Below are 13,180 nucleotides of genomic sequence, written 5' to 3'. Positions count from 1 at the left end.
TAGTGAAAGCAAACATCGTAGTCATCCTCCACACCACTGTCCTCGGTACTGTTCTGATGTGTTGTCGTCATGGCCAGATGAAAGGGATATATGAGGTGAGGAGGGGGTGAGAGGAAGTCATTGTAGACAATTGCAATGAGGGAGAGGAAAAGAATAGAGGAAGCCACTGTAGATGTTTGCGCTGCACCCAGAGCATCAGCAGGTGTTGGATGACTGCTGGCTAATAGGTGTAAATTATCCTCAGATCAATTGTTACTGCGTTGTTGTTTACAGGGCATGGTGGCTGGATGGAAGCGGCATAGTAGTTTGTAAGTCGCTCTGGATAAGAGTGTCTGCTAAATGACGTAAATGTAAATGTAAATGATCCGCTGAGAGAAACCTAACCCAAACTTCAACTAATAGAACACCTCTGTTATAGTGGGACATAGATTGTACTTAGGAGACACACACAGCTCTAGGACTGATGCATCATCATGTAGTGATGTGTGACTGACGAGGTTTGAACCTGGGTTGTCTGTGTTCCGAGGTGTTTCAGTGAACTGTTGTGGAAATGAAGCAAAGATGTTTGGAAACAATAACAGGTTGTTCTGTCCCTCAAGTCATCTCTATCCCGCAGTTGCCCCATGTCCTTGACTACACGCCTAGACCAGCTGCGGGGAGTGAACGTGGAAGAGAGGAACCAACCCTGAGGCAGGGGAAGTGGTGAAACTATCTTGTATGTGCACAGCAATATGCCTTCTTAACTCCTTTAAGCAGAGAGCTCTTACCATCAGATGCTCCTATACTAAGCTCCTATTATAAAGCGACAAATAATTATATAGGTACGTCTAATTGATCCTGCAAACAGAGAATATTTCCCTCACATTTTTCCTTCACATTCCTTAAGATATTCCCATCTTTCTTATATATAAATGTAAGGGTACAAGCATTACATTTAAACAAACAAAATACATCCTTCTGGTGCCGGACATTTCATCCATGGTAAACAGCCTTCCTTTGGGTTTCTGAGTTTTATACCTTCCTTATCAAAACACAGTCAATCTGGAACAGGAAATGGAACATACAAATAAAATCACACACATCTCGTTTAGAACCCTTCCTGGGCACTTTATACACACAGTGTTGAACATGAGCTACACATCTGCGTCCTTGTGCTCAGGATTGGGGTCCTCATTATCAGAGATGTAGTCAGGAATAGGGAATAGGTCAGAGAAATCATAATTAAAGCCCAATTAATTATCCAACCCAAATTTAGAATGACATTGCTCTGTGATTCCTGTTGGTTCTATCACTCAAAATTAAAACCTTCAACATAGCACACATCGAAACTAGCAGATGTACATTTACATTAATAAAACCTATGGAATTTTAATCATACAATATGTCTATTAAATAAAAAGCACAGTATGGTTCTACAAAGAACGTTTGAGATTGAGAATGGTTCTATAAAGAATCTTTCTCCATAAAGGTTCTATAAAAAAACGTAAAAAACGGTTGTAACCATAGTGGAACCCTTTTTTGGTGCTATATAGAACCATTTTTATGGTTGTTTATATCATCTTAGGAAAGGGTTCTTTATAGCAGGGTTTCCCATACTCGGGCCTGGGTGCACGTTTTGGAGTAGTGGGCTACTATCAGTTATACATCTGATCTGTTATAACGGATGTTCTCACTATGTGATTTGACAGAGAAAGAGAGAGAATCTGTAACAGACCAGTGTATTAAAGAGATTATCTTATCTTTCATAATATAGGGGAAACTTTGATGGAATAACAATTTCAACCTTATGCGTGTGTCACACTCATAGGCCCACATTCTTTGTCTTTCTTACTAAAATAAGTGCTTTGTAAAAAACATTCAGAGATTTCTTTTCCAGTCAGACTTTCAGAGGTGGCTTTTTTTTTAACCTTTATTTAACTAGGCAAGTCAGATAAGAAAAAATACTTATTTACAATGACGGCCTACACTGGCCAAACCCGGATGATGCTGGGCCAATTGAGCACCGCCCTATGGGGCTCCCAATCACAGCTGGTTGTGATACAGCCTGGAATCGAACCAGGGTGTCTGTAGTGACACCTCAAGCACTGAGATGCAATCCCTTAGATCGCTGCGCCACTCGGGAGCCGAATAGCGATCTAGAATACCACAAAATGAACTTCTCAGGATCCCATCAGAATAACTCCACAATTTTCTCATTGGGAGATTCAGTAGCTGCATCTATCTTACAGTATGTAGGCTATATATCATATATATATCACACTTACACAATAAACATTTGACATCAGGCAGCATACTGTATCAAAGGGACACATACACGGGAGCGCGCTTTGTTTCCGTGTGGACGCTCACCGCTAAATGAACCTCCTTCACAGAGCTGTGCTCTCCTCTTCCGCGTGCGTCGCGGTCTCGGAGTAGTCCTCGCCTCGTTGGTTAGCGCTGCCTTTTAAAGCAAACGGGCGCGCACTTCCAACCGTCATTCAGTCTGAATACTAGACACAGGGAAGGAGTACTGCTGTGTCGTCCAACCATCCCTCTCTTTCTTTCCCTGTTGTTAATAGATACCAAACTAGCTACCCCCCTTTAGCTGTTGTTATTTTTTGTTTGTATTTTAACGTTAAACGGTTAGTCAACCAGCCCAATCATGTACCGGTACTTCGGGGAGTTGTTATCCCGCGGGGCGGGCAGTGCGCTGGCCTCGGGGTGCGTGGACTCTGCTCTCCCGGCATCGGCCTCTCTAATGCGGGTCCGACAGTATAGCGAGCAGCCCGACGACCCCAACTTCTTTCGCATGGTGGAGGGTTTCTTCGACCGCGGAGCCGCCATCGTTGAGGACAAGCTTGTGGAGGACCTAAAGAGCAGGGAGACCCCCGAACAGAAGACGAAACGAGTGAAGGGGATTCTCCGTATCATCAAGCCCTGCAACCACGTCCTCAGCGTCTCTTTCCCCATCAAGAGGGACAACGGAGAGTGGGAGGTAGTGGAGGGCTACCGCGCCCAGCACAGCCAGCACAGGACGCCCTGCAAGGGGGGTAAGATACTGCCAAGCGCCGCTTCTTGGTTCTCAACTCTTCTTCAAGTGGTTGTGCGGTTTGACAGCGAGCTTGTTGCTAGGCTAGCTAGGTAGCTAGCTACTTAGCTATCCCATTACTCAGCTGTGAGAACAACTGCACTGATTCTCTCTTTAGCTAACGCTAGCTATAAGGGAAGCAGATAATGCAAGATACGTCTCTGACATAGGCTTAATTTAACAGCATCACTGGTCTGGATGTGGAATATGGTTATTTCGACAGCGTGTAACGTTAGCTTTCTGCCTGTCATGGCTATGCCATGCGGGGAGTGTAGCTCTGCAACACTGGATCAATGACCTTCCCACACACCTAGTGAGACTGCCTGGAGCTAGCTGTCATACAGTAACAGGAGCCAGCTGACATGGCTAGCTAGTATAGCCCCCTGATCAGCTCTAGGACACTGGGCTATCAGGGCTAATCAGCGAATCATACTACTGGTTTCCAATATAGCTCTATACTGTAACAGAGCTCTGATCAATGCATTCTCTCAGTAACTAGAACCTAGATACAAACATTTTATACTGACTTGTTGACTAGCCAGCTCTGGCATAGTCCTTGTGTAGGCACTAATAGACAAGAGTTAGCAATAATAACCAATGATGGGTTAATATCTTTGGCTATAACACAGGTGTTACACTGTATTGTGTGTGTGTGTGTGTGTGTGTGTAATTAGTGTTAGCTGAGATGTGGTGGCCAGAGAAGCTGATCATGTGATCATTTGGCATTTCACTGGGCAAGCCCTGCACTGGCACCCCTCTACCACTCTCAGCACATGCTGCCAGCTGCCCCATACATCAACCGTCTAGGAACAGAAACAGGACATAGTAGACTCACACACACACACACACACACACACACACACACACACACACACACACACACACACACACACACACACACACACACACACAAACAAACAAACACACACACACTAACACAACAGTGAAGGGCAAGTGATGTGGGTATTCCCTCCCAGCCTATAGGTGTGTGTGAGTGAAGCAGCATGGTGCTCTCTGCTCAGGCAGAGGTCAGGTGTGCGGAGGGGCTGGGGGGGTAGGGCAAGGCTGCAGGGTGTGTGTGTGTGTGTGTGTGTGTGTGTGTGTGTGTGTGTGTGTGTGTGTGTGTGTGTGTGTGGTATAAGGATGGGGGCTATGTGGTTGAAGGTTCAAGGCAGAGAATTGTAGGCTGGTGCAGCCCTGCATTGTGGGTGCTTTGTGTGGTGAGGACCAGGATGAGTTACAGTGAGGGGGAGGGAGAGGGGGATAAACAGTTGTTTGAAGAGGAGTGGAGTGAAGGAGGGGAAGGGGTGGTGATGTACCCAGGCGCTCCTATTCGTCAGCATTGTGCTAGGAGGAGGGAAGAGTGTTCACTAAGCGTTACTTACTTGATTCAGCTCACCACCTACCCAAGCTGAATCAAGTGCACCCACTGACTGACAGAATATTTGAACACTTGGTGTGGTGTATAGATGATTAATGATGGAAATCACTTTCACAACGCATCACCACTGTGCGTCACACATGCTTAACTCACACGGTCACATGCCACCAGAGCAGATGCTTCCCTCAAACTCTTTTCTGCAGCTTAGTCACACTTTCCATTCTCCCCCTTGTTCTGAGTTTGGCTGCCACTGCACTTCTCATGGTTTCTGTGTTCCCCCTTTCTGTGTGATCCAGCAACATTGTTGTCCTGTCAGTGTATGCTTTTTAACAGAGCTGGTTCAATTAACCACTCTTGTATAACCTTGACTAGGACCTGAAGACTTTAACTTCCCTACCAAATGAGGGTTAGCACAGTTATTTGGCACACAGATAACTGATGGTGAGGCTAGATGATTTAAAAAAAAAAGTATTTAACATTTTATTTAACTAGGCAAGTCAGTTAAGAACAAATTCTTATTTACAATGACGGCCTAGGAACAGTGGGTTAACTGCCTTGTTCAGGGGCAGAACGATAGATTTTTACCATGTCAGCTCAGGGATTCGATCCAGCAACCTTTCGGTTACTGGCCCAACGTTCTAACCACTAGGCTACCTGCTGCCCCAAATGGGCGTAAGATGGGGTAAAGGCCTGTTACAGTCAGTGTGTGTAGAAGTGGGGGATAAAGTAGAGGGTTAAGGGTTGATGCTTTCTGTGTAGGCCTAGGCCTATCTAACAATGGGGTAGAGATTAGAGAGGGTAAAGGGCTGATGGCTGTTATTCATTTTCAGGTTTAATGATTGATAATCAAGCTGAGAGACCCTTGGTCCTGCTGACTTATATATGATGGTCAAGGTGAATGACAAAGTGCAAAGGCTGTTGCTGTAATGCTGCTGCTGCAGATACCACAGACTAACAAACAAACCCACAAGGCTCTCTACAGAGTACCTGGTCCTACTACAATAGTTGCAGAACCTCACATATTCTAGCTGGAACACTGCAGAACTGTGCCTGCATGTGCAAGAGTGATTCAGTGTTAGGGAGTTTCAGGAAGTATGTCACTGTCAAAGGACGTTTACTCTGCTAAATCTCTAACATCTTCTTCTCATTTCCAAGCAGAAGTGGAAGAGGGAGCCTGTGGTGCAGAGTCTGAGTCAGTCTAGGCCTAATTACGTTTTTATTGTTCGAGTAGGTCTCATTTCCACTGTGTGACTAGCAGCCCACTATGGGCTCCCTTCGTAGTGAATTTGTGCTCTTGGGCAATTGGGTTTGTCTGTGTGGGCGTATGTTTGTTCGTGTGTATCCTGTGTTTGCATTCATTTTTGTGTGTGTATACACAACATACACGGCAGTTTTTTTGTGTGTGTGTGTGTGTGTGTGTGTGTGTGTGTGTGTGTGTGTGTGTGTGTGTGTGTGTGTGTGTGTGTGTGTGAGAGCTAGCCAACCCAGAGACTCATTTCATTGGATTGTTTCTAAACATTATTTTTTTCCCTTTGCTGCAATAGTGGGGGATGGGAGAGGAGTTGAGGAGGACGCGGGGAGGAAGATAATCCAAGGAGGAGTGGTTATGGGAGAAAGGGGGATACAAATATATCAATTTTTTTATACAGTGAATTGAATTAGCCTAGCTCAGTCATTGCTTTGTCTGTAGTTCAAAGGAGAGTCTCAGTAAAATGTTCAAGGCCTTCAAGCATCTTATTGTGACACACTCCTACAGTCGTCTTAGGCTATCTAGTCTCTGAAGGTCATGTTTAGGTGGCATGAAACAGGATACATGTAATTGCTACGGTGTGCTCTACTCTGCTGAACACCACCCCTCTAACACAGCAGGGGCTACTGGCTAGCTAGGGGTTGTTTCTGGACTGGGCTTCAGTACACTGTATGGCGCTTAGAGATGATGTCACACATGCACACATCCTCCCTGTCCTCTGACAGGAAACTGCTAGCTGCGGTTTCCTGTCAGTGCTCGGTGCCCTTGGCTCTCGGTAGGTCAATATAGCACAACCAAAGTTAGCACACACATTCACACACCCATGCGAACATTGGGTGTCGCGCATATGTGCAAGATCAGGAACAGGCCTCCTACCTCGTGTTGGCCAGCGCGTGAATCTGGGCACAGTGCGCAGTTTGACTAGGCCACTGATATTGCCTGGGGATGTTCTGCATGCAAAATGACTTGTAGATCAATGACTGTTCACATTTTACATGCAGTTTGACACTGAAGGAGAGGTCGCATCAGTTCTTTTCGGAAGGTAGAGACAATGTAATATGAGCCCCAAACCTGCCATTTGTAATGTTTGAATCGATTTTCAAACCAATGCCTGCTACATTTGGATGGGTTTGTGGTCCGCGGACTGATGCTTATCGTGAATCATTACATCCCTACTGGCTTCCTGTCAACTTTACTGTGTGTTGTGTTATGTTATTGTTGGGCTACGTGTGTTAACTCCCTATGTTTGTGTGTCTGTGCAGGTATCCGCTACAGTGAAGAGGTGTCTGTTGATGAGGTGAAGGCTCTGGCCTCTCTGATGACATACAAGTGTGCCGTGGTTGGTAAGTCCCTCTCCTCTCTGTTCACATCTCATTCATGCCTTGATGCTCCTGAATTCATGCAAATATACACACTGATCGGAGAGATTTTTTTTATTAGCATTTTCGGTGAGCTGTTTTCAAAGCAATGAAGTGTGTGTGCATGTGTGCGTGTTTGTGTGTGTTCTTAAGCCCCAATTTTTAAGCTTTATTCTCTCTCCAGATGTACCCTTCGGAGGGGCTAAAGCTGGTGTCAAGATCAACGTCAAAAATTACTCTGTAAGTCCATCAGACACGCACAAAGATACCCACATACAGTTTCCATTTTGTTACAGCCTTATTCTAAAATGTATTTAAAAATATATATAATTATTCATCAATCTACACACAACACCCCATAATGAAAAAGCGAAAAAAGATTGTACATTGTACAAGAAATGTAATCAATAAAACTAAAATATCTTATTTACATAAGTATTCAGACCCTTTGCTATGAGACTCGAAATTGAGCTCAGGTGCATCCCGTTTCCATTGATCATCCTTGAGATGATTTGGGGAAGGGTACCAAAAAATGTCTGCAGCGTTGACGGTCCCCAAGAACACAGTGGCCTCCATCTTTCTTACAGTTTTTCTCAATTGCTTAGACACAATTTCTGGAACAACTCACCATTTTCTCAAATCTTCACACACAATTTTAAAAACTCACACCCAACGGTACAAACATCTAACTTCTGGGTCCCAATTCAAACTTTGCCCTCAGACAACACACACAAACTGTCAAACAGACTACATGACTGTTAGTTACACACTGGAGGGATTCATTCAAAACACTGCTACCAAAATGTTTAGAATAGTTTTTCAGAGAAATAATTTGGAACTTTGTAAAATCACAGCACTGACTATCCAGATAACCCTTTCAGGAACACCCTGGCGAGAGAACTTCAAAACAGTACTGTAACAAATAGCCCTTACATTAGTGGATAAGGGAATACTACTGTATATGCTGTTCTGGTCAAAAACCTGACCTTTGAAATGTCACACAAAACATGTAAGGAAGAGTCCATGCACAGTAAAATACCCAATTTCCAAAAGCTTTATTTCCAAATGCAGCAAATGTATAGGTTACTCAGCATCAGCGTTATTATCATCTTGTCTCAGGTCTGTGTCAGGCCATAATATCTCATCAACGTCACACATTATGTTTGCTCTTGCTAGGCAGCGTGAGAAAAAATGCCCTTGTGTGCCTTAGAAAACCCTGGATAGACTCCACAGACACATCACCACAGGCGTCCACCATTGCGTCCAGGAGGTTTTGCTGTGTGTAGGGGTTGCAGTCATACATTCTCCACCGCCATACTGAGAAGAATTCCTCATTCGGATTCAGAAATGGAGAAAATGCTGTCAAAAAAAGAACGGTGAACCTGGGGTGGTCATTGAACCAGGCGCGAACTAGAGCAGCCCGTTGGAAACTCACGTTATGTAACGTTCGTCGCCTGGTGACGAGGAAGCGGACCAAAACGCAGCTGGGAGCGAACACATGTTTATTCTTTACACTGAATTAAACACGTACACAAAATCAAGAAAATGCCGATACGTTACTTGCTCAAAAACAAAAAGACAACACCCCAAGGAAAAATACCCAACATGACACACCCTGACCCAAAATACCCGAGTTCACCTGGTCAGGGCTTGACACGTTATCCCAAATGACAACATATTGGGCTTGCTCTGGTTGCCCTGGCTCCCCTTCCTGTTGAATAATGTTATTGTGCAGCTGATCTAGAAATTGAAGGAGTTGTGCCTTGTTGTATGGACCCACTTTGCCATGGCAGTGGAGGACGCCACGATTGCTGATGGCTGCACATAGGGTGACGTTGCCTCCACTCTGGCCAGGAACTTGTATGATGGCAATGTTGCGCCCCCTTTTGTGCCTTTTTGTTAGGTTGAACCCTGCTTCATCAATGATGTACTACTGTGGGTCAGCCATGGCATCTAGCTCAAACATTCTCTTCAGAATTAAAAAACACACATTTTACTGTACTACAAATACAGTACTGTAGTGTACTACTGTACTGGAATGAAAGATTGTGTACTGTAGTTACTGTAACACGTTACTATACAGTACTGTATTGATATGCTGGAGAGATGGGCCATACTCTACATACTGTACAAATTCTGTACAGTATAGCAATTACCAGCACATATTGGAATCATTGCTCCTTAACTCTGTTTGAATTCCTTTTCAAAGGCACACGATACAGCTGCTTTGTCCTTACGTGGTTCTTCTGAACAATCTGATCAATGATGAAAATGCTGATGCTGTCAATTCCTTGGAAGACTAACAGGTCTTCAACTATTTGGATTTGAATTTCCCTCTAACGAATGGCATTATTGGCAATCACCATATTCACCAGGGCTCCTGCTCAGCTATGAGAAGGCTCCGCCTACCTCCATATTCTCAGGGCAGTCTCCTGCTCAGCTGTGAGAAGTCTCCGCCTACCTCCATATTCTCCAGAGTAGTCTCCTGCTCAGCTGTGAGAAGTCTCCGCCTACCTCCATATTCTCCAGGGCAGTCTCCTGCTCAGCTGTGAGAAGTCTCCGCCTACCTCCATATTCTCCAGGGCAGTCTCCTGCTCAGCTGTGAGAAGTCTCCGCCTACGTCAACCTCTTCCTCTCTGTTGTCTTGCAACTTCGGCATTGTTACGATCCATTGTTCCAAAGCACATGGACATGCCTCTAGGCCCTATTTATTGATCCTGCAATTCTGATTGAGGCTTAGTGTTTCCACCAGGAGAAAGATGTGCTCTTTGAGTTTAGGTTGTGATGACTTGAGTAAATTATATTGAGAGCATGTGCTTGCTGAATGAATATATAGTGCAATGAAAGATTTATTTGGCCACTTTTGTGTAAGGTTTTGCAGAAAGAGTTTTGAATATTGAAACTAGAGGTTGACCGATTAATCGAAATTGGCGATTAATTGGGGCCGATTTCTGGTTTTCATAACAACCGGTAATCGGCATTTTTGGGCACCGATTATGGCCGATTACATTGCACTCCATGAGGAGACTGCGTGGCAGGCTGACTACCTGTTACGCGAGTGCAGCAAGGAGCCAAGGTAAGTTGCTAGCTACCATTAAACTTATCTTATAAAAAAACTATCTATCTTAACATATTCAGTAGTTAACTACACATGGTTGATGATATTACTAGTTTATCTAGCTTGTCCTGCGTTGCATATAATCGATGTGGTGCCTGTTCATTTATCATCGAATCACAGCCTACTTTGCCCAACGGGTGATGATTTAACAAGCACATTTGCGAAAAAGATTAAATACGTAACGGTTCGTATTTCACTGGAAGAATAAACGTTTTGTTTTTGAAATGATAGTTTCCGGATTTGACCATATTAATGACCTAAGGCTCGTATTTGTGTGTTATTATATTATAATTAAGTCTATGATTTGATATTTGATAGAGCAGTCTGACTGAACGGTAGTATGCAGCAGCAGGCTCATAAGCATTCATTCAAACAGCACTTTCCTGCATTTGCCAGCAGCTCTTCGCTGTGCTTTAAGCACTGCGCTGTTTATGACTTCAAGCCTATCAACTCCCAAGATTAGGCTGGCAATACTATAGTCCCTATAAGAACATCCAATAGTCAAAAGTATATGAAATACAAATGGTATAGAGAGAAATAGTCCTATAAGTCCTATAATAACTACAACCTAAAACTTCTGTGTCTGCTTTTTTTTGGTCCTCCAATAATCGGTATCGGTATCGGCGTTGAAAAATCATAGTCGCTCGACCTCTAATTGAACATATGGAAACAGGTGAATAGTGTTTACGGTTATGGGAAATGTGTGTGTGTGTTTTTGGGAATGACGTAAGGGTATGGGTTTTTGTGCTACAGGAACCAGTTTTTGTGTTTAAGCAATCAAGAAAAACTGGAAATTGAAGAAGTTTGGAATCACCAAGACTCTTCCTAGAGCTGGCCGCTCGGCCAAACAGAGCAATCGGGGGGGGGGAAGGGCCTTGGTCAGGGAGGTGACCAAGAACCCAATGTTTGGAACAACTTTGATATTTGACCTTTGAGAAACATGGATTAACGTCTAATTCTGACGTGAGACTGTGAAAACTGGTAGTGAAAGAGTGGCTTACTTACTGGCTCTTCTCTACCACAAACACACACATGCTATGGTTTCCGTTAGCTTGTAATAGACTGCTTTTTCTTTCCTTCAAAAAAAAAAAGAAGTAGATAATTAAAATTGTAGCCGGACAAACTGGGAGAAGAACAAGTCCCATTGCTAGCCTATTAATTGATAGAAATACCAGTCGGTGGAAATACTTTAGACTGGGCATGCTTATCGGTCTATAGTGGAATTAAATTGCCGCGTGTGTACAGTATATTCGTTATGTAGTCCTATCTTTTTTATCACACGTGTACGGCATACAGTGCCTTTGAGTGGAAAATCTGTCAGACAGCGTGAAAGCTGCTGCTACAGCATCTCAAACAGCAAATACATACAGTGCCTTGCAAAGTATTCTAACCCCCTTGGCATTTTTTCTATTTTGTTGCATTACAACCTGTAATTTAAATGGATTTCTATTTGGATTTCATGTAATGGACATACACAAAATAGTCCAAATTGGTGAAGTGAAATGAAAAAAATAACTTGTTTGAAAAAATTATTTAAAAAATACATGGAAATGTGGTTTGTGCATATGTATTCACCCCCTTTGCTATGAAGCCCCTAAATAAGATCTGGTGCGACCAATTACTTTCAGAAGTCACGTAATTAGTTAAATAAAGTCCACCTGTGTGCGATCTAAGTGTCACATGATCTGTCACATGATCTCAGTATATGTACACCTGTTCTGAAAGGTCCCAGAGTCTGCAACACCACTAAGCAAGGGGCACCACCAAACAAGCAGCACAATGAAGACCAAGGAGCTCTCCAAACAGGTCAGGGACAAAGTTGTGGAGAAGTACAGATCAGGGTTGGGTTATAAAAAAATATCAGAAACGTTGAACATCTCACGGAGCACCATTTAAATTATAAAAAAATTGAAAGAATATGGCACCACAACAAACCTGCCAAGAGAGGGCCGCCCACCAAAACTCACGGACCAGGCAAGGAGGGCATTTATCAGAGAGGCAACAAGGAGACCAAAGATAACCCTGAAGGAGCTGCAAAGCTTCACAGCGGAAATTGGAGTATCTGTCCATAGGACCACTTTAAGCCGTACACTCCACAGAGCTGGGCTTTATGGAAGAGTGGCCAGAAAAAAGCCATTGCTTAAAGAAAATAATAAGCAAACACGTTTAGTGTTCGCCAAAAGGCATGTGGGAGACCCCCCAAACATATGGAAGAAGGTACTCTGGTCAGATGAGACTAAAATTAAGCTTTTTGGCCATCAAGGAAAACGCTATGTCTGGCGCAAACCCAACAGCTCTCATCACCCCAAGAACCCTATCCCCAGCATGTTTTTCATCGGCAGGGACTGGGAAACTGGTCAGAGTTGAAGGAATGATGGATGGAGTTAAATACAGGGAAATTCTTGAGGGAAACCCGTTTCAGTCTTCCAGAGATTTGAGACTGGGACGGAGGTTCACCTTTCAGCAGGACAATGACCCTAAGCATACTGCCAAAGCAACACTTGAGTGGTTTAAGGGAAAACATTTAAATGTCTTGGAATGGCCTAGTCAAAGCTCAGACCTCAATCCAATTGAGAATCTGTGGTACGTCTTAAAGATTGCTGTACACGGAACCCATCCAACTTGAAGGATCTGGAGCATTTTTGCCTTGAAGAATAGGCAAAAATCCCAGTGGCTAAGCTTATAGAGACATACCCCAAGAGACTTGCAGCTGTAATTGTTGCAAAAGGTGGCTCTACAAAGTATTGACTTTGGGGAGGTGAATAGTTATGCACTCTCAAGTTTTCTGTTTTTTTTTGGTCTTAATTCTTGTTTGTTTCACAAAAAATATAATTTTTCATCTTCAAAGTGGTAGGCATGTTGTGTAAATCAAATGATACAAACCCACCAAAAATCTATTTTAATTCCAGGTTGTAAGGCAACAAAATAGGAAAAATGGCAAGGGGGTGAATACTTTCGCAAGCCGCTGTAGGCAACGGAAGGCAGGCTTCATCAGCGCATCACACAC

General features: G+C 43.6%; 1 protein-coding gene across 1 annotated transcript in view; it reads left to right on the top strand.

The window, feature by feature from the left end:
• The first annotated feature begins 2,410 nt into the window (after positions 1 to 2,410).
• LOC115201209 (glutamate dehydrogenase, mitochondrial) overlaps positions 2,411 to 13,180 on the top strand; it is a 37,340-nt gene continuing 26,570 nt past the window's right edge. Inside the window, exons 1-3 of the mRNA XM_029764629.1 lie at positions 2,411 to 3,029; positions 6,960 to 7,040; positions 7,240 to 7,295. Coding sequence (XP_029620489.1) covers positions 2,642 to 3,029; positions 6,960 to 7,040; positions 7,240 to 7,295 — 525 coding nt within the window. The 5' untranslated portion in view covers positions 2,411 to 2,641. The remainder of the gene's footprint in view (positions 3,030 to 6,959; positions 7,041 to 7,239; positions 7,296 to 13,180) is intronic.

This window comes from Salmo trutta, chromosome 10 (genome assembly GCF_901001165.1).
Source record: "Salmo trutta chromosome 10, fSalTru1.1, whole genome shotgun sequence".
In the NCBI taxonomy this organism is placed as follows: Eukaryota; Metazoa; Chordata; class Actinopteri; order Salmoniformes; family Salmonidae; genus Salmo; species Salmo trutta.
This window is presented reverse-complemented; position numbering and strand designations above follow the sequence as displayed.